Source organism: Palaemon carinicauda, chromosome 44 (assembly GCF_036898095.1).
Source record: "Palaemon carinicauda isolate YSFRI2023 chromosome 44, ASM3689809v2, whole genome shotgun sequence".
Classification (NCBI taxonomy): domain Eukaryota; kingdom Metazoa; phylum Arthropoda; class Malacostraca; order Decapoda; family Palaemonidae; genus Palaemon; species Palaemon carinicauda.
Genome location: NC_090768.1, coordinates 53,050,030 through 53,063,244, shown reverse-complemented (window position 1 = coordinate 53,063,244; position 13,215 = coordinate 53,050,030). Strand labels below are relative to the sequence as shown.

At 39.6% G+C, this 13,215-nt stretch overlaps 1 protein-coding gene across 1 annotated transcript in view; it reads right to left on the bottom strand.

Annotated features, from left to right (window-relative positions):
• LOC137634429 (spatacsin) overlaps positions 1 to 13,215 on the bottom strand; it is a 73,056-nt gene that overhangs the window by 15,291 nt on the left and 44,550 nt on the right. Inside the window, exons 13-16 of the mRNA XM_068366823.1 lie at positions 12,022 to 12,158; positions 9,425 to 10,643; positions 9,064 to 9,228; positions 1,055 to 1,199 (exon numbers count right to left, since the gene is read on the bottom strand). Coding sequence (XP_068222924.1) covers positions 1,055 to 1,199; positions 9,064 to 9,228; positions 9,425 to 10,643; positions 12,022 to 12,158 — 1,666 coding nt within the window. The remainder of the gene's footprint in view (positions 1 to 1,054; positions 1,200 to 9,063; positions 9,229 to 9,424; positions 10,644 to 12,021; positions 12,159 to 13,215) is intronic.

Here is a 13,215-nt window from a genome sequence, read left to right as displayed (position 1 = left end):
GATTTTGCTAATATTGTAATTATAGAACAATACTACCAAATAATTGCATAATGGGAAAAATATTCAAATGTTACATTTCACCATCTTTGTCTCCAATTACCCTTTGAAATTCAAGGGAAGAGGGAGGGGATCTAGATAACAGATATACCAATTAAAGTAAAATTACATGGGGCATGTGCTACCTACTTCAATAATTCTAAACATAACTGAAACAAAAATAAAAAAAGGTCTGAAAGCAACATACAGTATAGGCTAGTGGTGTAATTACATAGATATATACCATATACTGTACTGCCTCGTTTCCTCCAAGGCTATTCAACCGGATTACTTGTGCTGTACCCCTCTAATGGTCTTGTAAACTATGAGCAAGCAGCAACAATTTCTTTCTATCTACCCACTTTGCGACTACCTCACACAATCTTTAAATAAGAATCAATTGTTTCAATGCCTACCCGGAGGTTTTGTACTGTTAATTTTCATTCTTTACTGGAAATCTTCATCTAAAATAAAAAGTAAAATAAACAAAATTCTCGGAATGAAATGTGTAAAAGCCTTTGTTCCAGCACTGAGGAGACTTTGGTAAATAAAGTGGTAGTGTAAAAAAGACATCTTCCACTCTTAACAACTTTGATTTTCATTCACTTCAAGTCACAGCCTAGGCATGTCACATTCGCTTAAATTTGTGTGAATGTATGGATGAATGACATGGCAAAACAACCAAATGTATTTTCAAGGATGTCGGAAAATCTTTTTATACCTTAACTTATTGTTGACAGTCTGGTTACTGCAAGTTATTTATCAAGCATTATCCAAGGGGAAAAGACTTTATTATCTAATATAGGTTGCAGAAAATCCCCCAAAACATAATAAATTTGTAATTAATTTTTATTTTCCCTAGTATACAAACCTGGAGCTATTTATAGGGGTAGTCCTTCAGCTACGCCGAAAGTATATCCCTATAAATAGTGGAGGGTTTGTATCTACGCCGGAACAATTACAAATTACAGCTCTATACAGAGAAATATTGCACCCATTAGATTAGAAACGTCCTTACCAGAAATGCTGAAGACAAAACAACTCTTAGAGGTTCAGCATCTTGATTACTCATGTAGAGAAGAGCTACACATGCAGCACATATGCCACGATCGGGCCAGCAACTCAAAGCCAAACCATACACTTTACTTTTTACATCATCCAACCTGAAAATAAAGGAGACAATTGTAAAGTAAAAATTGGCTAGAAGAGGGAATAGTAAAGCCATTTTCAAATCATGTACTGTAATGATAAATAACTGCATTGAAAATTAAAAATGGTGACAGAACAAAATCAGATCATCAATTCATTAAAAATTAAAAATATGGAGAGCAAATCTATCTTTTGAATTAATTATTGCAATCGAAAGTGAAACAAATGTATTTGATGATTCCCTTCCTTTATAATACGAGCTTAATTTGCTCCATTATAAGTCCAGCAATCATCTGCTACCTTATTTTCATAGATAATCTCTTTCCTTAATTCTATGGATGAGGAAAATATCAGTCACACTAATTTATTCCATATAAGAATGCAAAGTTTCAGTTGTTTATTCTAAGTCCTGCATGTGACTTCCCTTCCCCTCACTGTGTGACTTTTATCGAGACAACTCAATGCTTTACCTCAGAAAGAATTAATGCTCTACCCTGAAACGCCTTTCTCAAATTGAGCATTGCCTTAATTAAGAGATTTTCCATTAAACATGATTCATTTCATTTTCTGTTTAATTTGTTCAGCTCCTAAAAGTACATAAAGAGGAGTCAGAGTCTCACACTTTCCTCTTTAGTGGTTATTAGTATTCTATTAATTGGCTTTTTGTTAAGCTTTATTTAATTCGCAATTCAGTCAGTTTTACAATTTCCTTGTCATGCTGGGTGGCTTATGGAGACTGGTGTACTATTCATTGTAGCTTTCATTCCTGTGAAATTTTTATCACTTTGATAATGTTTACTTCTAATTTTCAACTTCATACTTCATCATTTTTAACAGTTTAAAGATAATTTAGTCTAATTTCTTTTCTATACAAGGATCACATTTGCTATACTGTACTTACAAGTCATGTGAACCAGCACCCTCCTCAGCTTCTATGTGACACACTCCCTCACTAGCCAGAGGATTAACAATTTCAATTTACACACACAAATATGTTCTGCCAAAGATTTTGGTGGAAATTTCTTTGAAGTATTTTGTGTCTGGGGGTCTTTGTTTTCCTTTCCACCAGTATTAGAACATTTTTCTAAAAAAAAAATGATCATGTATACATCTGTCAGAGCTTAAATGTTTTATTATTTTCAATTATCCACTGATTATAAACCCATGTGTCTTTTCCTCTATATTTCCTTCCATGACGACATGGTGTCATACTTATGCACTCCTCTTTTAGGCAGTTTCCATACATAACTTTATTTTTTAATATATTAAAGAAAACATTTTCTTCATACCTTTTTATTTTGTTATTTTAAATTTCCATATACTTATACTTTGGAATCCACCTGCAGTTTAATCCACAGGACAAATGAGATATTTCCTTCTCTTGGGGATCATGTACATTATAACTAAAAGTACTGTTAATCATATCACATATCCTAACACAGTAATCCCTCACCATATAAAGGTACCTGGTAAGGAAGTTGACTTAGACGATTACTCTGCCTTATTAGTCTGTCTTCCTCACGAAGCCCAGCGATCCTCTTAGGATGCTGAAAGACTCCCAGGAGCTGAAGTATTAAGGGCTGCAACCCATACAACAAGACCTCATCAAACCCCTAATCTGGGCGCTCTCAAGAAATGACTTTGACCACCCGCCAAATCAACCAGGATGCGAAAGGCTTCTTAGCCTTCCGTACAACCCAAAAAACAATATTAAAAACATTTCAAGAGACAGATTAAAAAGGATATTGGAATTAGGGTAATGTAGTGGTAGAACCCTCACCCACTACTGCACTCGCTGCAACGAATGGACCCAGTGTGTAGCAGTCGTAAAGAGTCTGGACATCTTTTAAGTAAAATGACGCGAACACTGACTTGCTTCTCCAAAAAGTCGCGTACATAATTCTTTGCAGAGATTTATTTTGCTTGAAGGCCACGGAGGTTGCTATAGCTCTAACTTCGTGCGTCTTAACCTTAAGCAAACATAGGTCTTTCTCATTCAAGTGAGAATGAGCTTCTCGTATTAAAAATCTGATAAAAAATGACAAAGCATTCTTTGACATAGGCAATGATGGTTTCTTAACTGAGCACCATAATGCCTCAGATTTACCTCGTAATGACTTAGTACGAGCTAAATAGAACTTAAGAGCTCTAACAGGACATAATACTCTTTCCAGTTCGTTGCCTACGATCTCTGATAAGCAAGGAATATCAAAAGATTTAGGCCAAGGACGAGAAGGCAGTTCATTTTTGGCCAGGAAACCAAGTTGAAGTGAACAAGTGGCTTTTTCTGTAGAAAAGCCGATGTTCTTACTGAAGGCATGAAGTTCACTGACCCTTTTAGCCGAAGCCAAGCACACTAGGAAAAGTGTCTTGAGGATGAGATCCTTCAGGGAGGCTGAATGTAATGGCTCAAACCTGTCTGACATGAAGAACCTTAGGACCACATCTAAGTTCCATCTAGGAGTTGCCAAACGACGTTCCTTAGAGGTCTCGAAAGACTTAAGGAGATCTTGGAGATCTTTATTGTTGGAAAGATCTAAGCCTCTATGTCGAAAGACCGAAGCCAACATGCTCCTGTAGCCCTTAATCGTGGGAGCTGAAAGGGAGCGAACCTTTCTCAGATGTAAAAGAAAATCTGCGATTTGGGCTACAGAGATACTGGACGAGGACACAGATGCTGACTTGCACCAGTCTCGAAAGACTTCCCACTTCGACTGGTATACTCTAATGGTAGAAGCTCTCCTCGCTCTTGCAATCGCACTGGCTGCCTCCTTCGAAAAGCCTCGAGCTCTTGAGAGTCTTTCGATAGTCTGAAGGAAATCAGACGAAGAGCGGGGAGGCTTTGATGGACATTCTTTACGTGGGGCTGACGTAACAGATCTACCCTTAGAGGAAGACTTCTTGGAAAGTCTACCAGCCATTGAAGTACCTCGGTGAACCACTCTCTCGCGGGCCAGAGGGTAGCAACCAACGTCAACCTTGTCCCTTCGTGAGAGGCGAACTTCTGCAGTACCTTGTTGACCATCTTGAATGGTGGGAATGCATATAAGTCCAGAAGAGACCAATCCAGTAGAAACGCGTCTATGTGGATTGCTTCTGTATCTAGGACTGGAGAGCAATAGATTGGTAACCTTTTGGTCAACGAGGAGGCAAAGAGGTCTATGGTGGGTTGACCCCAAGTAGCCCAAAGACTCTTGTCCACGTCCTTGTGGAGGGTCCATTCCGTGGGTATCACCTGACCCCTCCGACTGAGACAGTCTGCCAAGACGTTCAAGTCCCCCTGGATGAATCTCGTCAACAGGGAGATGCCTCGATTTCTTGACCATAAGAGAAGGTCCCTTGCGATCTCGAGCAGCGTGAAGGAGTGTGTGCCTCCTTGCTTGGAGATGTACGCCAAAGCTGTGGTGTTGTCTGAGTTGACCTCTACCACTTAGTTTAGAAGAAGCTTTCGAATATCATCAAGGCCAAGTGGACTGGTAATAGCTCCTTGCCGTTGATGTGCATGCTCTTCTGACTTGAGGTCCACAGACCCGAGCATTCCCGACCGTCCAGGGTCGCACCCCAACCCAAATCCGACGCGTCTGAGAACAACACGTGGTTTGGGTTCTTGACTGCTAGGGATAGTCCCTCTCTCAGACTGATATTGCTGTCCCACCATTTCAGGCATGCCTTTACTGGTTCGGAGACTGGGAATGATACCGTCTCTAACGTCTTGTCCTAGTTCCACTGAGAGGCTAGATGGAACAGGAGAGGCAGAAGGTGTAGTCTCCCTAGTGAGACAAACTGCTCCAGGGATGAGAGAGTCCCTACGAGACTGTTCCAACTCCTGACTGAACAAACGTTTTCTTTTCAGCATTAGTTGGACTTCGAGCAGGGCTTGTTCTATTCGGTGGCAGACGGAAAAGTCCGAAAAAACTGGACTGCGAATCTCCATCCCCAAATATAGAATAATCTGGGATGGGATCAGTTGGGACTTTTAGGTTGACCAAAAGTCCCAACTCCCTGGCCAGACTCAATGTCCAATGTAGATCCTGCAGACAGCGAAGACTGGACGATGCTCTGAGAAGCCAGTCGTCCAAGTACAGGGAGGCTCGGATCCCCGATAGATGGAGGGATTTTGCCACATTCCTCATGAGCCTCGTAAACACGAGAGGAGCAGGACTGAGGCCACAGCACAGGGCTCGAAACTGGTACCCCACATTCCTGTAAACAAACCTCAGAAACGGTTGGGAATCCGGGTGTATAGGAATGTGGAAGTATGCCTCCTGAAGGTCGAGAGAGACCATCCAGTCGCCTTCCATTAATGCTGTCAAGACAGCCTGGTAGACTTCATCGTGAATATTGTCTTGACAATGAACACATTGAGCGCACTTGCCTCTTACGTACTCCTGCAGTGAACATGGCTGCCAGATCATTGGAGCCATCCCTGAGGGACTTGTTCCTGCAGAGAATGTCGCTGTCAGATCATTGGAGCCATCCCTGAAAGCCTTGTTTATGCATGACATAATGTACAGCAAAACTTCAAACGCTCGAAAAAACTCCTAACAGGAGATGGTCTAGCTCTGAAGTCGACCATAAAATCTTGGAGCGTCTCATGGCCAGGCGCCAGGGAGAGTCTATGAGGTTTGAGAAGTCTATCTGGGCAGAGGCAGGAACTCCCAAGCCGAGAACTTCTCCCGTGTCATATCAGACTCTCGCTCTATAAGCCAGCTTAAAAGTAGGGAAAGCAAAGGCTGTCTCCCCCAAACTCCTCCTGGTGATAAACCAGTAGCCTAGCAAACGTAAAGCTCTCTTAGAAGAGCGAGAGAGCACTAGCTTAGAAAACAACGGCTTCGAAGTAGCTAGGCCTAGTGTAAACTCTGACGTTTAGGCGAACGAGGAGCAGCAGTTACAAAATGGTCCGGACAAAGATCCTTAAAAATCAGCATGATTTATTTAAAGTCCAGAGAGGGCTGAGCAGCTTTAGGGTCCTCTCCGTCTGACAGAGTCCTCAAGGGAATATCAGTAGGAGGGGGAACAGCAACTTCCTCATCTGAAGGAACCTTGTCCGACAATAGCCAAGTCTCAAGCAAAGGGAGAGACCTGCCGTGGTGGCAATGCTTGAAAAGCAGAGTCCACACGCACTGGTGCATTAGTAGCGGACCAGGACGCAACGTCATGTAACTGCTTAACAGTCTGTGAACTGTCAACAACAACAGGTGCGTGAGGACGCTCGGCGTCCACTCGAGACTGTTTTGACTGCCTAGTCTGAGCAGTCAAAACAACTCTAGACTGCGGTGGTTGACGCTCAGCGTCAAAACAAGTCAACTCCGATGGTTGGCGAACGTCCTGAACGTCAACAGGAGCATTAGTAAGTGGCCTAACGTCCAAATGCGGCTGAAAATCAACACGACACCGCATCGAGTGAGGCTCTACATATCGTGACTGACGTGCTTAGCTACGCCAACGTCAACAGGACGCACAAAGGTTCGTTTGGGCGGCTGAAGGCCAGGATCTCGATGAGATAAACGGCTAGGCTCAACGTGAACCTTATCGGCAGAATAGTCCTTCATAAGAGAGGCAAGCTTATTCTGCATGTCTTGCCGTACAACCCATTTAGGATCAACGGGAATGGTTGCGGTAAGAGACGAGGGTAACGTCTGTGACTGCAAAACCTTGCCTACAAAAAGACTCTCGGAGCCTGTGTTATGCTTTTGTTTAGGCGGCGAGCAGTCTTCCGATGACTGCATAGGGTCAGAGCTGTCCTAATGGTTAAAACCAGGACGCTGGACCTGTCCTGAAAGGACTGACTTTCGCTTAAAGGGCCTCGAAACCTTGTTCCACGGTTTCTTATGCGAAAAGCCTTCGGATGACGAGGAGAAAATCGTCTCTCTCGTCTTATGGTAGGGGCGATCTTGGTGAGATACGCCTGATACCATAGAGGGAAAACGTCTGTTCGCTGATCAAGGCCTCTCGAACCCATAAGTCGTACGACATTACTTCTCCCCTGGGCTTGGGAGCTTGCAAGAGGTCTCGGACTAGGCGAACGACACGCACGAACAGACGAACCCTCGGTCGCAACACTGATAACACTTTGCGCAATATCACTTTATCACTACGATTTTCTGTTTTGCACTTATTTCACTGAAATCGAATTTTTTAACAATTCACATTAGGTATGAATAAAACTGATTTCTACCTGAAGCACGCAATTCTACCCTCATCAAAAGGTTATAATTGCGAAATCAGTCATATAATGTAAGCACATTAATACAAGCAAAAAACCGTAAACATATTTTAAGATAAAAAGATCAGTGGCTGGGAAGGAGACTAAACACTAGTTCATTCAAAACTACGTTTTCAATCTCTCACTGTACAGTGCCTTGGGACGAGAATAAAAACTAAAAACGTTTTATCCTTTCTCCCCGTACAGAGACTAGGGACGAGAGTAAAAAGCTGACTCGAGAACAACGTTACTCGCTTGGGATGAGAATAAAGATCGGAACGCGCGCTCTCTCTCTCTCTCTCTCTCTCTCTCTCTCTCTCTCTCTCTCTCTCTCTCTTGATTTCGCACCAAAGAGAAGAGCCCACTTACCTTTCGTCAATAAACAGGTTATTTGACCAAAGGAAAAAAAACTGAAAGGTTTTTCAATTAAAAAGTTCCTTTAAAATAGTATTTAAAACATTTAAGCTTTGAAAGAAGAATGAACAAAACGTCAGAATCGATTTACTCTCTCTCTCTCTCTCTCTCTCTCTCTCTCTCTCTCTCTCTCTCTCTCTCTCTCTCTCTCTCTCTCTCTCTCTCTCTCTCTCGATTTCGCACCGAAGAGAAGAGCCCACTTACCTTTCGTCAATAAACAGGTTATTTGACCAAAGGAAAAAAAACTGAAAGGTTTTTCAATTAAAAAGTTCCTTTAAAATAGTATTTAAAACATTTAAGCTTTGAAAGAAGAATGAACAAAACGTCAGAATCGATTTACTCTTTCTGCAAAGTGAAACCGTGATATTCTCTCTCTCTATCGTAACGATAGAGCGCAAACTGCGTAGCATAAATAAACTAAACGTTAGTTCATCTTTGAAACAGTACGAAGACTATTCAAAGAAAATCTTTCATAAAATATTTACTAAAAAATATTCATTTAATAAGTTTTAAATCATTTGCTCTGTAAAAGTTATTTACGATTGAAAGGGCTCAACGTTGTTTAACTTCGGTTTCCAAGTTAGGACCGCCTACTCTCAGGAAAGGTCGCATATAAACAAATCATTAAAATTTATCTTGATGTTTATTATAAATGGAAAGCTAATCGAAGAGGCCTAATAAAGGCGGTTGAGATATAAAATATATAGAGGAAAATCTATAATTAATTCATAACGTGATAAGATAATTGCTAATAGCCTAAAACACACTTCCGTACTAAGGGAAGGGTCGGCCATTTAAAAGTCAAAGAAAGTCCAAAAAAACAATCCAAAGTCATCAAAAATTAAATCTATCCAAAAAAGATTTAAGTTGAAGATAAAACACCTGCACTGCGAAAGCTCAAACCAAAAGGAAGTACTTCACCAAATATGTTGAGAAAACTCCAAGTTATACAGCGAGTATTGATACGTCTTGTCGTTAAGGCCGACAGAGGAAAAATTGGGTCTGTTTACATGTATATGCGGTATCTGGCCGATAGTTGGCGCTGGTGGGCACACCCGCAACCTTCATAGCGATCGCTCGCGAGTTTTTGTGTGTGTTTTCTGTCGAGCCCCTGGAGCAGCAGCTATTATATATTCACCGGCTAAGTTAAATATTTAAAAAACTAGAGTTATTTGGCCGACTTTGAAGAGGACCTACCTTACTGGAGGTAATCTACATAAACTGAATATCTCTTACCGTATTACATATAAGGCACTCACTTTTTATCGTTGATTCCCAAACTTGTGACCAGAGCAGCACAAGCATAGCTGGGTCTTGCATCTCGAAGGTAATACATGAAGTCAAGGGAATGCAAGAGGCCATAATTCTTCATTAACTCTTTGTCAGAAAATGTTGGCATTGCTGCTGTTGAATCATACCCATGTCTGCAAACAAAAGATTAACTGAATAATTTCAGTGATCTAGTTATGTCATTGCTGTACTGTAAATTTTAGCTCTATACCATTAAATACGATTTCTTATGATGTTAAGGTATACATAATTCAACTAATTTCTACAACATAAAACAAATATCACTAATGCAATTAAATAAAAATAGCAAGAAATATATACTCCACGTACCTGTTTTCGGGCTGCCATGTGAAGAGCCTACTCAAGTCATAAGGAACGTTGTCATTTAATAAGTCGTACACTGTCACATCAGCAGAAATTGTGCTCTCAGTACTAGATAGTACCTTCTTCAAGTAAGGATACTTATTAGCGAGATTCATTGCTATTTGTCTAGGAGTAAGGGAAAACTTTGAAAGAATGTTGCAAAGGGCAGATATTTCATCATTTGTTGAATCATGGCCTTTTTCTTCATGTTCCAAGAAATCTTCCAGAGCCTTTGATGGTGCAAACAGCATTGTCAGGAATGCAGGAAATTCTAAATCAGAAGCCTTCTGGCATTTGTCACTGAGAAGGGAGAGATTCTTTAAACTTAAATCATATATAACTTCTTTGGATCTTTCTTCCCCAAGCTTCATGAAGGCCGAAATAACCGAAATCCACGGAGATACCCCAAAACTGTCAGGATTTGAAGATATTTCTTCTTGTAAGGAAAATTTCTTGATGTAGTCATAAGCAGGCAGTAAGAGGTTTTTATTCCCTAAATATGCCAGAACGGTTTTATGTATATCATTTTGTGACATCTGACACTGGTGACCGCCACCCATGCTTGTCAGTCTTCCTAAAGCACCTGATATTAACAATCTTCTCATCATCTTTTGTGCATTTTTCTTCTCATTTGTTGTGAATACACCAAAATTGGCCAGCAGGTTTTGCATCATTTCAGCGAAGGGTGTGCCAGCAATCACAAGTAAGTCAACCATATTTTGTGTTATTGGTTTAAACAAATCCTCTGACCAAGTTATGTCCGATCGATCTGTCACATCAAAGCTCTGCAAGCTCCAAGTGTCACCTTCATAGGCAGACATTGAAACGGAATGTAAAGAAACCTTGTCCTGTGAGGTGGGAGATGAATCCAAGTCACTTGCATACTGTGGTCCCATTAGCATATTAAAATCAATGTTTTTTGGATCTGATGATGCAGCAGATTCTCTTCCCTTGTCTGATTTCTTGGTCTCGGGTATTGATTCACTACCCTTATTCTTATATGATCTAAAAAGAGGATCTGTCCATATTTGTTCTGCATATTGCCAGGAACTATAATCTTTCTCAAGAAAAGCCATGTCATCACCAAACTCCTTGATGATCCATCGTTTAAGATTCTTTACGTCACACTGGTGAAGAAGATACTGCCACTGAACATCAGTATCGACAGAGTCCAGGATACTTGCATCTGTAGAAAAAAAAAAGTATTGAAAACTACTTACTTCCAATAAATATATAACTGAATGCATAAAAAAGCTAATAATAATCATGTGCTATAAGTAAATGGAAAAGCAATATGTATGTACCTACAAGGTTGGAGAAAAGATCACAGATACCGTAAAATTACTAAACTTTGACATTTAAGGTCATACATTTTAAAAGCTTAAGGATTAAAGATAGCAATCATTAACCTCATTCAAAGTCTAAGTAATTTATTATTAAACAGTATAAGGATTTCTAAAAGAATACTCTTAAAATACACAAAATATCAACTTGCTACTGCTTTAAGTAGATTACCCTATCTAAAATACACCTTAATAATGCACATAATTATGACTGGAAATAGCAGATACAATAGTACCTTTTATGAACAAAATAATTCTTTGCTCCCCTGTGGTACTTAACTTAGTTCCAGTTTAAAAGAATAAGTCCTTGAAGTCATGAGACAGGCCTTCATGTCAAATGACAGCATTCAATTCAAAACCACTTCTTAAAAAAAAAAACGCCAAAAAATACAACCATAAACATGAACTACCATTCCTGGTACACTGAAATGAAAAATTGCTATGCCTTCTGTCTTATAATTTTCAACCGTGTACATTAGTATCTCCTTATTTAGTTGCCTAACTTTTGTATCTATCTCTTGTTCCCAATAAATAAAACTAAAACTGAAGATAACAAATAAAGACAAAACTTTAGTCTTATATCAAAATGCTGTAGACTACTGTAAACCGTTTCTCATGCCAGAGAAACTGACAAGAATCTGGATAAACACCATCTGAACATAAAAAATGTATTGTTAATACATGGCAAAAATAATACTATTTATTGCTGGGATGAGTACAATACAAAGAACTTTGAGGACGGTAATGTACATAAGCGATAATACATATAAAATACTTAGATATGGATACAATACCAATGAGCTCGATACCCAAGGTAGAAGAGATCCAATCTTTAACTTGCCTGAATGGGAACTACTAAGGCTATTAATAATTATATAATTTTTGTTGTTCACTTATTACCATGGACCCATATTACTATTTCTGACATGGAATAAAATCTTAGTGACAGTTTCATAAAAGCAAGAGAAAATGGATGCCAGTTTAAAAGTATCTACAAGGACTACATCTATAAACCATTAAGTCCCAAGATTAACTTCCACTTACAAATTCCTCAGGCAACTGCCCTTCAAATAGTTCATCTTATACTATTATTTTTTCACCAACAAATTATAACAATTCTCAGTTTCACTAAGCAAGTATGAAATAGTTTAGTTTGTACTTCTTTAAGAAAATATTCAGTTGTTTACAAGATCATTAGAACTTCATACACATGAGACCCACCTGATGTGCACACATATAGGTCTGTCATCACCAGCATCATAGCGAGAGGTGTCCATTGAGCAACCTGTCCAACAGTTATAGGACCAACAACATTATCAGCAGATGCATCTCCATGGCGCACTAATTCTGTCCATACTCTAAGAAAAGAGAGGAGAAAAATCACAATTTTTAAAAAAGTAACTTGTATTTTTCGATCTATTTATTGTATTTTTCAAAACTATAAAAACCTGAGTCTAATAGGCGTATGATTCTAGCAAAGTTGGAACTCTACTGTTAAAATTTATGAGGTGTCGGCAGTTAATATGCTGCTGGCAGGTAACCCCTTGCCAGCACACTAGGTAGCCACTTTGATCATCTAGGACATGCAAAGGGGTTGACAAGGAAAGTGTAAATTTAAAGGACCCAAGGTTTGTATATTTGGGATGATACAAATTTCTTTAAGAAACTTTTTAATTTGTTTATACACAAATAAAAACCTTCATCCTTTAATAGGAAACTTATCCTTTGGAGGGAGAAAGTTCTTACAACCAAGCTGGTTGGTTTAAAATCCTGGGATATCAAAAAACTTGGACCTGTAAAATTATAGAAGTGATGACTCCTGTCCACCTAACAAACTAGGAAAATTTTTAAGGTGATAGGCTAGGTTTTTGTTGAGACGACAGACAGTCATAGAGGAGCCTATATCTAAACAGGGTATGAAGTCAGAAATATATGGTCAATTTAAAAAAATTGGTTGCATACAGCAGTGAGATAACTTCAAGGAGGTGAACAGGGAATATCACCTTCAATGGGAAAAGGTGATAAATCCTGTATAATCCACCTCCCCGAGGACAAATTGGAGTCCCCTTCCTCCTTCGATTTTTCTCCGGAAGCCTCAGCTCTAGAGGAAGCCAAAGAAAATGCAGCAGTTTGTACACCAGAGGGCTGAAGAGTTTCTCTTAGGCTTCTGCCTCCTTCTGCCATAATCAGGCCATTGCAAAGGTAACCACAGTCCACTCATGCTACTTGCAAAAAAGGTACAAAGCATGGGATCTGCATCCTGCCTACTCATGAACCAACAACAATTTCAGCCTGGTTTAATAGAGCAGGCTGGCATGCCTAAGCATGGATTCTCCATTCCACCATTCCAAACAAAGGCAATCTAAAATCACAAAGAACAATAGGTTAGAAAAAACAGCCAAGCTTCATCAAGCA